General features: G+C 37.6%; 1 protein-coding gene across 2 annotated transcripts in view; it reads left to right on the plus strand.

Annotated features, from left to right (window-relative positions):
- Positions 1-16,484, plus strand: part of aaas (achalasia, adrenocortical insufficiency, alacrimia) — a 19,864-nt gene extending 3,380 nt beyond the window's left edge. For both annotated transcript variants that reach the window (XM_037535990.1, XM_037535989.1), the window contains exons 3-17: positions 784-911; positions 1,056-1,111; positions 1,210-1,301; positions 2,098-2,144; positions 2,645-2,743; positions 3,583-3,726; positions 4,209-4,329; positions 5,250-5,374; positions 7,711-7,771; positions 9,701-9,791; positions 11,893-11,965; positions 12,065-12,132; positions 13,765-13,846; positions 14,240-14,324; positions 16,277-16,484. In XM_037535990.1, the coding sequence (XP_037391887.1) occupies positions 784-911; positions 1,056-1,111; positions 1,210-1,301; positions 2,098-2,144; positions 2,645-2,743; positions 3,583-3,726; positions 4,209-4,329; positions 5,250-5,374; positions 7,711-7,771; positions 9,701-9,791; positions 11,893-11,965; positions 12,065-12,132; positions 13,765-13,846; positions 14,240-14,324; positions 16,277-16,426 (1,422 nt within the window). In that variant the 3' untranslated portion in view covers positions 16,427-16,484. The remainder of the gene's footprint in view (positions 1-783; positions 912-1,055; positions 1,112-1,209; positions 1,302-2,097; positions 2,145-2,644; positions 2,744-3,582; positions 3,727-4,208; positions 4,330-5,249; positions 5,375-7,710; positions 7,772-9,700; positions 9,792-11,892; positions 11,966-12,064; positions 12,133-13,764; positions 13,847-14,239; positions 14,325-16,276) is intronic.
- The last annotated feature ends 943 nt before the right edge of the window (positions 16,485-17,427 follow it).

Genomic DNA, 17,427 nt, shown 5'->3' on the forward strand with positions numbered 1-17,427 from the left:
ACAGAGAACGGTCCGAAAAAGAGGAAATATCCAGTGAGCGGTCAGTTGTGTGGACGAAAATGCCTTGTAGGTGTGAGAGGTCAGAGGAGAATGGGCAGACTGGTTCCAGATGATAGAAAGACAACAGGAACTCAAATAACCAACCAGAATCTCTGAGGAACGTTTCCAACACCTTGTTGGAAGTCTGACATGAAGAATTAAGGCAGTTCTAAAGGTGAAAGGGGGTCCAGTCTTTTACTAGCAAGGTGTACGTAATAAAATGACCGGTGAGAGTATATCCGTGCTTGATGTGTGCCTCGTAAACTGGGAAAATGCCACTGAAATATTGAATGTACTATTTATTTTATTCCAAAATGAGTTAAGTTCCTGTAATATGTGATTCATTTACAAACTGCTAGTGGACATAGTGAAGTCCAGCAGTCTAGCAGCCGAATCTCATTTTCTGGTTCTGTAGTGGTTTGACCCATAATGAATAACGGTTTTCACCGGAAAACATCCCTGTCCATGGTGGCGATGGTGGAAATGAACCTCAGCATGTTTCACCATTATTCCTTTTATTGAAGGATGAAGAACAATAAGGAGCAAAACCAGGACCATAAAGTGACCGCAGTGCCATAAGTTTACTTAGCTACTGAATTATTTTACATTTTATTTGAGAATGAACCTTAATGCGTCTGAACTGTTGAACTGTTATACAATGTGGTGTTTGATTTGTTGTGCCAGTATATATGTTTGTATATTTTGATCTCCTTAAAAAGCATTTGCGTTTGTTTAATTTTGTAGCATTGGGAGCCTCCTAGTCTGAATTTTCCTAGGGAAACTCTGAAGCCTCACAGTCGTCCAGAGAGCAGCAGCAAAGCCGCCTTCCTGGATCACAAAGATACATTATGGATGAGGAGCGCTGGAGCTTGGTACAAATATACTTATAAAACCTTGTTTTGAAGCAGAAAGTAATGCTATGCAAATTGTCTGGTCAGTGGAACGTGTGAATGTCATGAATAAGCAGTTTAATAAACTTTTAAACCTGAGACCTGCTGTTTTTCTTACCTGTGAAGGCGAGATGCAGGGCTTTCTGGTCTGTTGGATGAAATCACTAACAGTGCTGAAGAAGGTGTGAACTTTTTTTTAGTTATTTTTACATATGTGCCAGTTGCTCTGCTGTCCATCCGACAGACTGATGAAATTGTGCCATTGTGTATTTTTCCACAGTGCCTAAGTGGCTGACAGTGAGTTCCGGATGCGTTTTGGCTCTGCTACGATGGATGTCTTCGTTCCATGGCTCTCTGTTCCCACATCTGACGGTGAACATTACTGCATCCATTCCACACTTTGTTTTTCTTTCCTTCTCTAAATCATTGTGCAGTTTTTGGTCTCTGATGTTTACAGTATGACAAAGAAGATATATATATATATATATATATATATATATATATATATATATATATATATATATATATATATATATATATAAAATGTGTGTGTGTGTGTGTGTGTGTATGTATGTGTGTATATATATAGATAGATAGATAGATAGATAGATATAAATATAGATAGACAGACAGACAGACAGACAGACACTTTATTGATCCCAAAGGAAATTTAGCAGACACACAACACAGTACAGTTTTAGTAATAAGGGTGTAAACAGTATAACAAAAAGAATAAATATTTTTAAAAAATCCTCTCTACAGGTGTGTGTGTGTATATATATATATATATATATATATATATATATATATATATATATATATATATATATATAAATACAACAATCTGTAATAATATCTATAACCTGAGATGAAAGGCGCAGTGCAGTAATGACCATACAGGGAGGCACAGGTAACGGCATATAATGACCACACTGAATGAATAAATATGTGCAGATATTGGTACCAGATAAAGTGTCTAGTGTCCAGATGTGCAAGTTGCGCAACGAGTATGCAGAAAGTTATTGTAACCATTTTAGCATTCACATCCTAATAAGATGGCCTTAACCAGCTTGACCAGATTTTTACATGATGAAGTGATTTTCATATTCTGTAGTTGGGAATGGGCACTGCTATGTATTAATTTGATATCTGTGTTGTTTCCTATCAGTTGAGTGGAGAGGAGATGGCTGCTGAATTTTCCCAAGTGCTGGATTGGTAATGGTTTTTATTTATTTATCTTTACCTTGTAGTTAATGTTATAACACGGTTATAGTTTTAGCTCTTTGTGTGTTAACAGTCCGTAGGGTGGAGTGTGAAAATGTGCGTAAAGTAGTTTCAGACTGATGATAAGTGAGTCTAGCTGTAATCTCCTGGTAAAGACGTTTCGGAAGTACATACTGTTTGGGGTTGTGAGAGTTTCTTTTGGCGGATAGCTAAATGTCTCATAGGTGACCTTGCTCTGTTCTCACTAACTTTAGTTTCTACAGAATAAAGCAAAAAATAAAGTGAACCTTGACTGTTACTTGACTGTAATTACGATTGCAACTTCACACCCACGAGTTAGGGGGTTGTTGCAATACTTGATTATATTTTAAGTCTAGATTTGTCAGAGTTTAGTATTAATATTGAGGCATTATTAGACTTTAACTGCTGTTCCATCGAATACATATCAGTTGTCTTATTTTAGTATTTTTTTTTAACCTGTATGGTTTTAGGTCTGATAGTGCTGTCCGAAGCTTTGCGTGGCACCCTCACACAGACAAATTTGCAGTAGCCCTTCTGGATGACTCCATCAAGATCTACAACTCTCGGAGGTACTTCACATGGTCAAATCTGCAATGTGACAAATGTTGGCTGCCCAAAATAGCCTACTATATAATAGCCTCTCTACTGATTGTGCCCAAGGTAGTAAGAAACATGAAGTATGTGACCAACATGAATTTCCCCAGTACACCAAAAATGCCTGGATGACGTGCTGCATACAAACATGCAATATTGTCATTTCAGGAGGATGGAACAAGTTTGCTTCAAGCAGTTCAATAGCATGGGGTTCATTTTAGTGGTGGATTTCTGATTAAATTAAATGAATGGAAATATTTTTCCTACTGCTGCGCTCAGTGCAATGCTGAAGCCCCACCAACGTCCTCTGTTTGTCTTGTGGTGGGTGTGGGTGCTAATATGTGTTTAGTAAAGTTTAGTTGCTGCAAAGACGACAGGGTTAAAGTGTAACTTCCTAAAGTTGGACCCACCAAACAGTCCACAGAGCATAGGCTTTACAGGCTCATGTGTGGAGTCACTTTATTATTCAGTCAAATTAGCTCATATTACCAATGTAATAGTTATGAAATGAATGAACTTGTAGAGAAAATGTCTCCACACAGGTTTACTATACAGGCAAACTGAAAGTTGACTTTTTTGTTTGTGGCTTATCTGATTATGTTGTAATTAGACTCGGCCTGGGTGATATCTAAAAATAATTAGCACAGTTTTTTTTCCAGCTCAAATTGACCAAAATAACGATGTTGATTGCATGAAATATTTGAAAGTCATGAAACTTGGAAAATTTTCTTGGACACTGAATACTTTTGTGACCAGTTCTGATTAATAATTCTGTATGTCTAGTATCTTAATTTCTGGATCTTTCTTCTCTCAGTGCAACAGCTCCAACGCTGAAGCACAGACTGCAGAGGAATGTGAGTGCTATGCAGTGGAAACCTCTGTGTGCCTCTGCTCTGGCTGTGGCGTGCCACACCTGCCTACTCGTTTGGCATGTTGATCCTACTTCACTGTCTACTCGGTATTGGCACACACACAACCAGATATACGTATGTAGGTTATTTACAGTTATATGCAAAAGTTTTATGCAGACAATTGCTTAAAAATATTTCTTTTAGTAGGAAGTGTCTTTGTTAGTAAAAACACTAAATAAAATTCAAATTTATTTATCCTTATTTGACCTTTCTGTACCTCTCTGTTCAACTCTTGTACACCTGCTTGTCTTCTGTTTTTCATTCATCTCTCTCTCTCTCTCTCTCTCTCGCTCTCTCGCTCTCGCTCTCTCGCTCTCTCTCTCTCGCTCTCTCTCGCTCTCTCTCTCTCCCTCTCTCTCGCGCTCTCTCTCTCGCGCTCTCTCTCGCGCTCTCTCGCTCTCTCTCTCTCGCTCTCTCTCTCTCGCGCGCGCGCGCTCTCTCTCTCTCTCTCTCTCTCTCTCTCTCTCTCTCTCTCTCTCTCTCTCTCTCTCTCTCTCTCTCTCTCTCTCTCTCTCTCTCTCTCTCTCAGGCCATCCTCTGGTTGTGCTCAGGTGTTGTCTCATCCCGGCCACTCTCCAGTCACTTCCATTGCTTGGTCCCCTTCCGGTTCTTTGCTAGTGTCTGCCTCCCCTGTGGACACTGCCATGATGGTTTGTTTCTGTACTGATACTTTTGGTTACAGTAAATGAAAGTTGTTGGTTTTTTTGTTAAATATTAATCTTATAGAATATTTACCAGTTTATAAATGCATTTCCACCAGTGAGCCAAACATTATGACTACTCACAGATAAAGCAAATAGCGTATATTATCTCGTAGCAACAGCGCATGTGACACATTAGATAGTAAACGAACAGTCTGTTCTCATAGTTGAGATATGGTATGCAGGAGAAATGGTTAGGGAAAAAGACCTGATTGACTTTGACTGGGACCAAATGACCGACCAAAAAGTCGGTGTAGCTCCGAAATGGCAAGCTTAGCGGGATTCTCCTTGTCAGCAGTGGTGAACACCACAGAGTTCAGTAGTCCAATAAGAGACAAACAACGCAATGTCCAAGGGCAACGAAGGCTATCCCATCTGCTCTGAACTGACAGAAGGGCCACTGTGGCACAAGTCACTGAAATTGTTAATATTGGTTATGGGACTAATTTGTCACAGCACACAAAAGAAGATCGCCTGTTCTGATGAGTCTCATAAAGTCTTTTTTTTTATAGAAGTGAAAATAATTACACATTCTCTGTAGAGAACACACTTCAGTAAATTTTAATTACTGTATTTGCTGATTTTAACACGTTTGAAAAAACATTAAAACACAAAATGTGGCCTGTACAAATATTTCTCCACCCCACCCATACATTAACGCAAATAAATAGAAATTAAATCATTAACTTGTTTTCGCTTTTACAAAAATCAACAGAACGTGTCATTTTACCAGAGGTGTTCAAACATTTGCCTACAGCTGTATTTACAAGATATGGAAAAACTGCTTTTAAGCCTGCAGACTGATATAGATATTAGAGACCGTTGGTGATGTAGCACTGTGTGATGTTTGTTGCTTGTTTGTCAAATAGGTCTGGGATGTAGCTGCAGAAAACTGCGTTCCTCTGCAGCGAGTGGGAGGTGGAGGAGTCACAAATGTGTCTTGGTCACCAGATGGCAGTCGGCTGTTGGCAGCCACACCCTCTGCCCTGTTCAGGTACACATACACGTTGAGGTTCACAAGTACACTGATGGGACGTCCTGATATATAAGAAAGTTATTAATAATGTAATTGACAAATATAAAATGTAACCATCCAGTTTGAGTTCCGCTCTGTTTTATTAGTTGATTCTGCATGCATCTGTGGTTATTGACAAAAGCCATTGTTAAAAGTTTATCATCCAAAGGGCTGCAGGATTATTATCAAAGGTATACAGGATATACAGGTATACAGATATGGGCCTTTGTATTACACTTGTGCGATATTGCTTTTTCCCTCCTTTCCCCCCATTTTAAACAATCTTAATTAATCAATTATCATTCGTGCATCTCCTGGGGAAAAGCTAATCTTGAGGTATTTTGACTCTAATTTAGACTTGCTGCTATGATTATGCAGTTAGACATCCAAGTATCATAGCAGACAGGCTGTAAATTAATCCTGCAAAATACACGACAGCATAAATCATTTTTCCCACATAAAGCAACCGAAGCTCCATGGAAGTTTCACCGTATCAAGCCAGCCTTGCATAATTCAGAAGATTTGAAGTGTTAGCATCTTTTGTGACGAGTTATTTGTTACAGTTTTTACAAGGGATGCATTGATACTGGTAGTGGAGTCAGGGATCTGTCCGATACCGTGCTTGATACTCATGCTCATAAAAATGCTCTGATGCCCACGTGACGTGACAACAAACGGAGACCAAACACAGTTGATATTTTCTCCCGAAGTTCTTCTATGCTGACTTTACTCTGTTTGACTAAATGGTGAGTTTAATATGATTTTTAAATTATTTTTAGCTGGTTTTTTTAGCTTCAGTGGATAGTGTTAGCAGCACTGCCCAGTTTCTATATGCGCAGTACTTGGATGCACAGCAGAGTTATTTTGAAATGAAGCTTTAGTTGAAAATGTCCGTAGACAGCTGTCTGTACAGGCTGCGTTTAACATGTAAATCTTAGGCTTTGTCTGTACACGAAGATCTATTTAAACACACAGCGCGTGTCACCAACGAACAAGATTTGTAAAATCGCAGTGTATGGTTTAGAAGACATTCATTTACAGCCCAACCAGCCAAATAAAATACTTCCAAGAAGGTGAATACAAAAAAAAAGCACTTTTACTCACACTTGGTTTGAAAAAACTGGTATTGATGCATCCTTAGTTTTTACTTGTGCCATTGTTCAAATTGAGTGGTTGATCCTTTTCATCAAGTTTAAGTTTGAAATAATGTAATAGTCCAAGTCATTGAGCGTTGTGGAAGTGTAAGATCATGTAGGGATGGTCAAGTCATTACATTGCACAAGCCTATTTGGTATGTGAGGAGGTTTAATATTAGAAAGAAGTTTACTAGGAGTTGAAACTGAGGTCTGTATTACTTAAGCCAATACAGTTGTATACAAAAAGCGGGGCATTGTGTAAAAGGTTAAGAACTCCACATTTTTATGCACGATTACTTTATTTGCTGAATTTAACCGGGGGGGGGTGGGGGGGGGACAAAACAAAATGTGGGCTGTGCAAATGTTATATGGCACATTTTATATATTTTGTTTTCTTTTTTTTTCCTCCAATATGTTAAATGTTAAAAATACCAAGTTCGTTCCCTGTAGAGCAGGGCTCACTAGTCTTATCCATAAATAGCTGGTGTGGCTACAGATTTCGTATAAATCAAGCAGTATTGTTTAACCGGTTGGTCTCAGTCCTCCAACAGCTGCTTTATTATAGAATATGTGCCCCTGCTTGGTTGGAATGAAAATCTGTAGCCGCACAGGCCCCTTGTGGACTATGTTTGTGAGGGAAAGAAGCAAGAAAGCCGAAAACCCACAAGATTTACTGATGTATTTGTTTTGCTTATTTAAATAATGTTTAATTAAGGTCAGTAACTATGTATAATAACACAGACAGCAGCACCCTAGTGTAAGTGAAAGAAAAAGAGAATGAAAATCAAAAGTTCATTTACTCTGTCAGATCTGATTGCACTCAGATCACATTTGCTCAATATTCTGCATCATAATAAATATATATATATATACATTTTCACATATTTGATTTCAGAATCAGCTAGGTTCTGCTCATGTCATTGTTAGTCTGGTTGTTTCCTTTCAGAGTAATCCCCCTCCCCCAGACAACATTAATCCTTGTCTGTCCCCCCGTCCCCCACTCCTTAAGCGGAGAGAAAATCTGCGTTATCTCTCTTGTTTATAAGGTGGTAAATTGTTGTCTTTAACTACAGAGCAGTTACTAATTTCTTTTGATGATTCATAGTGTGTGTGTGTGTGTGTGTGTGTGTGTGTGTGTGTGTGTGTGTGTGTGTGTGTGTGTGTGTGTGCATCATACAGGGTTTGGGAAACCAGAATGTGGACATGTGAAAGGTGGCCTTGTCTGAAAGGGAGATGTCAGGTGAGGTTTTAATTGCCCACATTGTTGTATATGGTTTCTGACCTACGATAAGAGAAGCTCTTATTTATATTTCACATAGTGTAACTTGTGTGGAGCTTCTAGATTAACAGATTATGGTAAATCGGTATGGTATAGAGTGGAGCTGTGTCGGTTCATTAGCAGATATTAAAGCAGCATGTGGTCTGCTGGAGTTGGATTCCCAGTAGTAAGTCAAGATTAAGGGATGTGATGTCTTTTTTCCCCTTACTGACAGAGTTGTTAAATCAGTTGTTCACTGAAGAACTAAATGAACACATTTTTCTCCTTCCACCAAATGAAAATAATCAGTCAAAAGAAGCTCAGTGTCCAAAGTTTGGGGGGGGGGGCATTCCCCCTTTATGCAGTCAACAGAGACGTAAGCACCATTTGCACCAGTAAAATTTTCTGCCAAAAAAGCTTGCCTACTGTTGTTGCCCTGGAAGGCCGAGGGTGGAGCCACTTGGATGATGCAAAACTTAAGGAGACAGGAGCTGCATCAGTTTTTGCTCCATTGGCTTTGCTATTGGCATGCATGCATTTTGGTTTGCCATATATATAATTATTGCTGCTACTTCTGTCAGCTATGTGGCGTATTGCTTTCCATTTTCATAGAACAAATGAATGAATGCTGATTGAGGCAGATATGTTGTGATTTAAGAGTGCAGTTTGCAGAGCTGCATTTCCCTGGTGTCTTCAGTGCAAAACCAACGAATCAGTAAAAATTAACTACACTTGCTCTAAAAGAAGATGTTTGTGCACATTTTATTGCATAATTACTGCTTGTTTGCTGAATTTAACCCATTGGTAAAAAAAAATATATCCTGTGCAAATGTTATGTCCCAGTTTATAGTTGGTCTCCAATCTGTTAAAGTAAGCAAAAAAATTGTGCACTAAAATTTACAGACAAAAGGCAATTTTATTTTTGCGTACGTCTGTATCTTGGTTGATCCACTATGTTTTCACTGCACTCGTTATTGTTTTAACAATAAAATTGATATTAGCTTAATCTCTTCCTTACCATTGTGTATTTAGAGCAATGTGGTAATCATGGTGTGATGGTAATGATGAGATAATTCAAACATTAAGCACAGAGATTTGGGTGGTTCCTGAATTTTTCACTCAACATGTAGCTTTGTTACTAAGTTTTAGAGGTTTTCCTCTTAGAAATTAATGAAATAAAATTTTAGAAGTTAATGAGAAAAAAAATGTAGAAATTAATGAAATAAAACTTTAGAAATTAATGAGAAAAAAATGTAGAAATTAATGAAATAAAATTTTAGAAATTAATGAGAAAAAAATGTAGAAATTAATGAAATAAAATTTTAGAAATTAATGAGAAAAAATTTAGAAATTAATGAAATAAAACTAGAAATTAATGAGAAAAAAATGTAGAAATTAATGAAATAAAACTTTAGAAATTAATGAAAATAAATAGAAATTAATGAAATAATATTTTATAATTAATGAAAAAAAATGTAGAAAATAATGAAATAAAACTTTAGAAATTAATGGGAAAAAATGTAGAAATTAATGAAATAAAATTGTAGAAATTAATGAGAAAAAATTTAGAAATTAATGAAATAAAACTTTAGAAATTAATGAAAAAAAATGTAGAAATTAATGAAATAATATTTTAGAATTAATGAGAAAAAAATGTAGAAAATAATGAAATAAAACTTTAGAAATTAATGGAAAAAAATGTAGAAATTAATGAAATAAAACTTCACAAAGAACTGACACCACTCTTGTATTTACATTAGGACTATTGGGAAACATCTAATGATAGTGGACTATTAAAGAAACTGCATTCATAACTTTCTTACAAGCCATACTTACACAATTATGAATGCTAAATGACCGATAACGTTTTATCTGTATTTATTTAATCTCTTCCTCTTTTTCCCCCCTCAGTCTGGATGCTGGAGTCCTGATGGAAGTCGATTGTTATTCAGTGTTCAGGGAGAAATGGTGATCTATGCACTTACTTTTTCCGACATGACAGGTACTTTATATGTTATACTTGACGTTTATTTTAATAGACTGACCCCACTCTGCTCTTTACTACACCTTCATAATCTGCTAAACAAATTTGGATCATTTTCAACTTCACTGGATAAATATTTCACTTTTTTTGTTTGTTTTTTCATTTATCTGCCACATCAAGTTTCCAAAGTTAATCATCATTCATTTTAGCAGGAGGAGGAAATTCACCATGTTCTACTTTAAATCAGATGCAAAATGTGCTCCTTATTAAATGTGCAGTTGTATGCAAAAGTTTGATCTCCCCAGTCAAATGACATGTTTTCTTGATTCTCTAAGGTACAATGAGTTAACGCTTCTCTATGTGAAAGAGTTAAATATGGCACATTCGGCTTTTTCCCTTTAATATGGTCTTCAGCAAATAAACAGTAATAATACGTTAAAATATGCGGAAGTCCTCTAGAGAGGATGTATTAGGGGTTTTTCCCCACATAGGACATCAACAGATGTAATTTCACCAGGTCACCTAAACCTTTGCATATGACTGTATTCTATGGCTCAGTGTAGTGACATTTTTAGCAACCAGGTGTCACCCTTCTCCTTTTATCCAGAGCACAGTAACAGCTCTCCTGCTCCTGAAAACTCTGTTTTTGATTGGAGCAGAAACATAAAGGAACAACACTTCCAGTCCAAGACTGGTTTTCTGTATTTCACCTCTAATGATAAAGCAAAATGTTTTAAAAAGCTTCTGCGTGCTCAATAATATCATGTAATGAAATATTGCCGATCATGTACCAGCTTTGTCTGATACGGAGACCTAAAGCTATTCATCAAACAAACTTGAGTTTTTGACTAATTACCTCAGCAAGTCCTGCGATTTGTGGTCAACTCACCTTGTGCTTTTTACTCTTTGACAGTGATATTGATGAGGTTTTAGTGTCTCAACATGCCAAGTTTCTGCTGTAAGCACAGTGAATGTATTTTCTCGCATACTCATGGTGGTTGTGGTGCCCGCTGAGCCTAGTTTTACTTATCACACAGGAATTTGTGTTTTTAGATGACATTAACGTGAAGTATTTTCATAGTTTTGGATTTTTTGTACCATGCATGTACATGAGGCCTGCAAACGGCGTCAACCCAATTAACTAAACATTCATTGACAACAATATTTTAGACTTTGTGCCAGATGTTTCCTCAGTGAGAGGTGATCCTAGTGCACTCCTTACTTCAGATTGTCCCCCAGCTCTCAGTTTCTAAACAGGGCAATTTGTGAAAGAAGTTTTTTTTTGTTTTGTTTTCTTCCATTTGGGTCTATTTGTTGCTGAGGTCTTTTCTGAGATTTCAGAATTTAGGAGTTTCAGATTTCCATCTGTTGTGTTCTCAGTGATCATATTGCTTACAGAAGTGCCCGACTGCCCTACTGAGATGGTATTCTTTTTTTGAGCGTATGCTTCCCCGGGCCCTCTGCCAGGATCATCAGTTTTTATGCCAAACCCACCCCTGTACGTTGTGGATAAACAAAGAAAGGATATCAAGATATAATCTGATTCCACTTCACAACTTTCACAAGTTCCAGGTACTTATCTTTGATGAAAGTTCTGGCAAGGTTCTTGGCATGGAGGTGATGTCTTATCATTGTTTGCAGACTTGATGGTCCTAAAGTGTAACCAGTATCTGCAAACTCTTGATGCTTTGCCATGTATGAAAGGAGAAAAAGCACAAACATGGGCTTTAGTTTCATTTTGTATTATCTGACCATTTCCACTTTAAGACAGATTCAGATGTCATGAATGACCACTTAAGAAAAGTTAAACATTCTTTAACTTTGGTGTGTGTAAGTGATGCTCATGGGCAGTTTATCAGCGTGTATTAAAAATAATGGAGTGAGATCCCTGAATTTTATGTCATTTTTGCATAGGCACTTAAACTTGATAAACAATCAAATGAAATTGTAGAACTTCCTAAAACACAGAAGGATAGCTCTGTTGTGTTTTGAATACAAGTCCAAGCAGGTAAAAAACATTTTCATGGCCTTTTTGCTCATCAAAAATGTGCACCTTTGTGCAAATGGGTGGTGGTTTCTTTCAAATGTTGGCTCAAAGTGTTTATGTAACTTGTTTCAGGAGGACCTAAATCTGCTGCAGTTGTGGCCGACCTCTCTGAGACAACTTTCAGTGGTACTGGTGGTGAAATCACGTAAGCCGTGCATTTGAGTGTACTTGTGTTTTCTAGTTGTAACGTGGTCAAAAGTTTTGTTTGTGTATTTATGGGCTTCTTTCATCCTGTGCTGATCAGCGTTGGAGGAGAGGTTCAATCACTTGCTTGGGATCCCTCTGGAGAGAGACTGGCTGTACTCCTGAAAGGTACAGAACAGTACAGATCTTGGTCAGCTTCCTTTAATTCTGTACAGATAGTGCTAGAATTTGATCACTGCCAACAACAGGCAGCAAAAAATGCTCCTGTTGTGCCGTATAGTTTATAGGTGCGTAACACAACACACTTATAATACTGTATTGTAGCACTGTATGTACTGTGCTGTTGATGCAGGTCATGGGCACTGCAGGTGCCCTCTAATTTCACAGAAAACTCCACACATGAGCAAGTTTGGTTATTGTAAGAACGCTAGGCCTGTGCAATGTCTAAAAGTAGTTTTCACAGTATTTTCTAGGTAAAAAAAGCTGAGGATAAGACAAACTTACTTCCAGATGTCCAGGGCTATGCACTACGGCTATGTGTCTATTGGGGCATGCTTCTTAAAGTAACGTGAAGCCCAGTTTCCTAACATATTTGGCAGTTTATTTAACAGAAAATTAGTTAGTTCTAGTTCTTTTTTTCCAACCTGGGCCAGACCACCTCCTATTTCACTCTTTATCAGTACGGTGCCAAAAATTTCATGATGTTTTTAATTTTTTTGCAAGTGAAGTGTTTACAGTTAAGCAGCAAGTGCCACAGTTGGTGGGTTATTGGGGCTGCAAGTGCAGAAAACACATGGTATGAACCAGTGACTAAAGAGGTGCAGTAGATTTTGATGACTGGTTTATATTTTATGTGGCTTTTTGTGATTCTAGTGGCATGTGGCACTATTTACTTTCTGATTAATTCGATGAATGCCTCCTGGTCTTTACCTGTCGCCCCCTATGGCACAAATGGAAACTAGACATAATGAAAACAGATTAAATAGAAAATTAATATTAAATAGATATATAATATTAAATATATAAATAGATCATTTTATCCTGTTTTTTTTCTGTGATTTCCACTCTCATTATTCTCCAGCTGTGCAAATGTATAGACATGCTTTGCGCAACCGTATTACCTTATAGTTCATAAGTAAGTGGGGCAGTCGTGGGCTGGAGGTTAGGGATCCAGCCTCATGACCGGAAGGTTGCCGGTTTGATCCCCAGAGCCGACAGCACATGACTGAGGTGTCCTTGAGCAAGACACCTAACCCCCAACTGCTCCCTGGGTGCTGTGGATAGGGCTGCCCACCGCTCCGGGCAAGTGTGCTCACTGCCCCCTAGTGTGTATGTGGTGTTTCACTTCACGGATGGGTTAAATGCGGAGGTGGAATTTCCCCGTTGTGGGACTAATAATAATAATAAGGACTAATTAATCACTTAATCTTAATCTTAACACAACAGTTGTACTACTTACAACTTTGTAATGTGTTATTTTTTGTGCTGTTGATGTGAGTCATGGACAGTCAAATTTCACTTTAACAGTGAAGTCAGTGTTTTTACATTCGTATGGCTAAGGACAGTTTTTTAGTGCTTGTTAAAAAAAACTGGAGTGAGTTGTCTTTATTTATTTTTTGTGCATAGACACAAATATAAATGTACAAATTCTAGCTTTTGGCTAACTACCTCAGCAAGTCCTGCAGTTTGTGTATTACTCACCTTGTGAAAGGTTAGTGGATCACTTAATACATGAGCCCTGTGTACAAGCAGGGAATAAGGATCTTCCTCTGATGTCCCGTTTTCTGTCATCCTCACAAGGTAATGCGGAATCCTCCGGTCATTCTGCTATCATTGCTGTGTTTAAAACCCGTTCCAGCCCCGTGTTTGAATTGCTTCCATGGTGAGTGGAACATATACTGGAATCTTATCAGGGTACAATCTAGATACAAGTCAAATGAAACAGACGGATGGAAATGAGCTCTTGCAGTGCACCTAGTACTTGTTCAGGACATAGCTAGTGTTGCTGTAACTTAGGTTTCTGCACATGTAAGCAAAGAATATCAAAGACTGTGACAAAATGTGTGGGATGTTGTTATTACACCAAACCTCTCACAAATTCCCAGTGTAACATTGGGCTAAAATGTACGTTGACTGAGTGAGAGCCTTATTATTACCACTCAGGAACCGCTGAAGCAGCATTGTGGCAGACCCAGTTTGTAGAGTCTCTAATTCTCTGTTCAGTTATGTATTTGTATTTTGGTTGTGCTGACAGTTATTTTGCACTCTACTACAGTGGTTTTGTGAGAGGGGAGGCCGGAGCCGAGCCTAGATTGATTCAGTTCCATCCTCACTTCCAGCATGGAGCATTGCTCACAGTGGTGAGTGCATTTTTTGTGTGAATGCTGTAAGCTTAGTATGTGCGTGACCACTGTGCTGACTTAAACATTTCGCGCTATCATCAGGATTCATGTGGTCATGAAAATCCTGGAAAAGTCATAGAATGTAGATTTTTATTTATTTATTTATTTTTTGTTGAAGTGAACTGCCTCTCTCTACATCCCTCGCTTAAATACTGCAAATATCAAAGTATTCTAACATGAGCTAAATGTAATAAAATGGGGAACAGTGTCAGCCTAATCATGCGCAGTGTAGCTCTTTACAAATGGTATAGATATCTGAAGATACCTGCCATACATTGGTGACATTTCGATTTAATTTCCATTCTAGTCATTTAGTCTAAACTGCATTCTGATTTCCTAGTTAATAATATGTAAATATTAAATGCTATTTTATTATATTTAATTGATGTTTTTACCTTACAGAAAAGCTGTCTTTATGTTAAATTATTGATGGCCGGGTACAGATAAAATTCAAATTCATTATGTTTTCAAATATATACGACGTTATCGCGCTTTTTATGGATTTTAAGCAAATGATTTGGAGTTAACTGTCAAGGCTTGCATACCATGAGTAAAATGCTTATCAAATATATTAGTAGAAATGTTACAAGCAAAAAAAGCTAAATGTTTTATAGTATGTCAGTGTAACGTTATGCCAATTCTCATTTTATGTCATGGAGAAAATTGAATAAAAATAAATCATCAAAATCAGGGCTGTCACTATTGAATATATTGATAATTGGGTAATCTAGGAATTATTTTGACTATTAATCCAGTAATCATCAGATTTCGTCTGAAAGTCCAGATGAACAAACTAAAATAAGTGACAACAACAGTTACCTTTAAATGCTTAACCATTCATTATTTTAGTCCAGACAGCTAAACACAGATTTAGATGAGACATATCTGTCTTCAGTTTCATATCGTTTTCTGTTCATTTATTTCTAACCTGTTTTTAAACAAGCCAAGCTTCACTACATCACCAAATAAAATTAAATGTCTATGAAAAATATGTTCACTTACTCACTTCTTGAGCTGATATTGGGCCTTGTAATCTGTTCTGGTGAGCCACCTTATGATAAAACAAAGATTTAGAAGGGAGGAGGAGGACAGGAGTAGTAGCTTTTGGATGCAACCCATAACTGATGAACAGCATATCTGAACACACTTAAGTGTGCCTGTAAGTGACTTAAGTGCTGCTAGCTCTCCCTTATGGAGATTGTCCAGACTGCTGAACATGGCTTCATAATGGCCTACAGGAATCATGTATACAATTCAGATTGTAGACATGCCAGTTCATTAAAAACATTTTCTACAACTTCCATTTCACAGTAGTAGCGCTTACAGTGGACTGGGGCAGCTCTAGCAGGGCAGACATTTGACTGTGGCGTCCTGTGATAGTGACAGTGCCATGTTTAAAATCACTGAGCTCTTCAGTATGACCCATTCTGCTGCCTGTGTTCGTCTATGGAGATTGCAAGGCTATGTGCTTGATTTTATATACCTGTTTAGCAATAGGTGTGGCTGAAACAGCTGAACTTAATAATTAGGAAGGGTGTCCAGATAGTTTTGGCCATATGGTGTACCATACCTTAATGTGAATAAAGACTACAAATTCATTATTGCTGCAAAATAATTTTATGCCTGATATAAAGTTAGACAGTGAGTTCTGCATGACGTAGATTCCATAGGTATTCCATAGCACTGAGAAAGACACAGGAAATATCTGATTTATAGATATTTATTTTTTTTTTTTTTTAAGCGGTTGCGCTAAAACTGGCATGACCAGTTATTAAATATAAAGAGAGAAACATTGAAAGTTGTTCAGTTCAGTTCAGTTCCGTTTGTATTCTAAATCTGTTTACATGAAATGATTCAGATTCGAGCTCAAACCGTAGATCACCCTGACTCTCATGTTTTTCTCTTTGCAGTGTTGGTCTAATGGGCGAATTTCTCACGTGCCTTTCTACTTTGTTAGTGTGGGGAGGTCACATTCCTTTGGAAGTCCTCCTCTTCCTCGCTTCACCAGCAAGACTGAAGATTACAACATGCACACACTGTACACAGAACACATTTCCTAAGCACATTTGTTTCCGACTTCAGTTTGCACAACTGAATAAAAACAGATTTTGCATCATCTATGTGGAGATTTATTGGCTCTCGATATTCTGGACTCCCAAGTGGTGCATCTGTCCACCCCTCCCCCAGATTTGAATGTCAACAATATCGCAGCTATCCCTGACCAGGAGTGTGAGAGGACATTTAGTATGTACAGGCCGAACTTGCACAGAACTGGCAGTCTGTGTTCTCCTCAAAGTGTATGCAGAGCTGCCCTACGGCATTATATAAGCAGCAGTTCAGAAAGCTGTGGTGGCCAGCTACACCCACATTTTATATATATATATATATATATATATATATATATATATATATATATATATATATATATATATATAAATAAAAAAACACAATGATTTTCAGACTTGGGGACACATTTACATAGTTCTTGTTGATTAAACTCATCAAGACACTGTAAATGTGCTCTTCATCATTAACTTATGTTGTACATGCTGTGCAAAAATGTCATAGAAGCTTGTCAGTTAGTGTCCAAGAATATCATATTTGTGTTCCCATGCTTTACAGTACATCACACTTGAGTCAACTCATTTGTTCCTTGCAGAGAATTCCTGGATGGTGTACAAGCTTGCCATGCAAAGACTGGTTGCATCTGTCATTCAGTCTCAAAAGCACTGTTAGATGAGACCAGCATACCAGTAAGCTATTTGTAAAGTGTGCCAGAACAAAACTGCTGTTGTAACAGAAGGAAGAAAAGCCCCACCAGTTTCCCAGATGCTAGTTCCATTTACACAGCAACCTATAACCCAAGCATTTTGAAAGTTTCTACATGGAGTTATTGTGCAACATTCACTTGGTAAAACCACAGAGTTATAATTAAGTGCCAGTAATTCTGTCCAGTAAGTCCAGTCTATGAAGCACGATACAACTGTTACAGTGCACCCGGAAAGTATTCACAGCGCTTCTCTTTTCCACATTTATGTTACAGCCTTATTCCAAAATGGAT

This window comes from Pygocentrus nattereri, chromosome 29, assembly GCF_015220715.1.
Source record: "Pygocentrus nattereri isolate fPygNat1 chromosome 29, fPygNat1.pri, whole genome shotgun sequence".
NCBI lineage: Eukaryota > Metazoa > Chordata > Actinopteri > Characiformes > Serrasalmidae > Pygocentrus > Pygocentrus nattereri.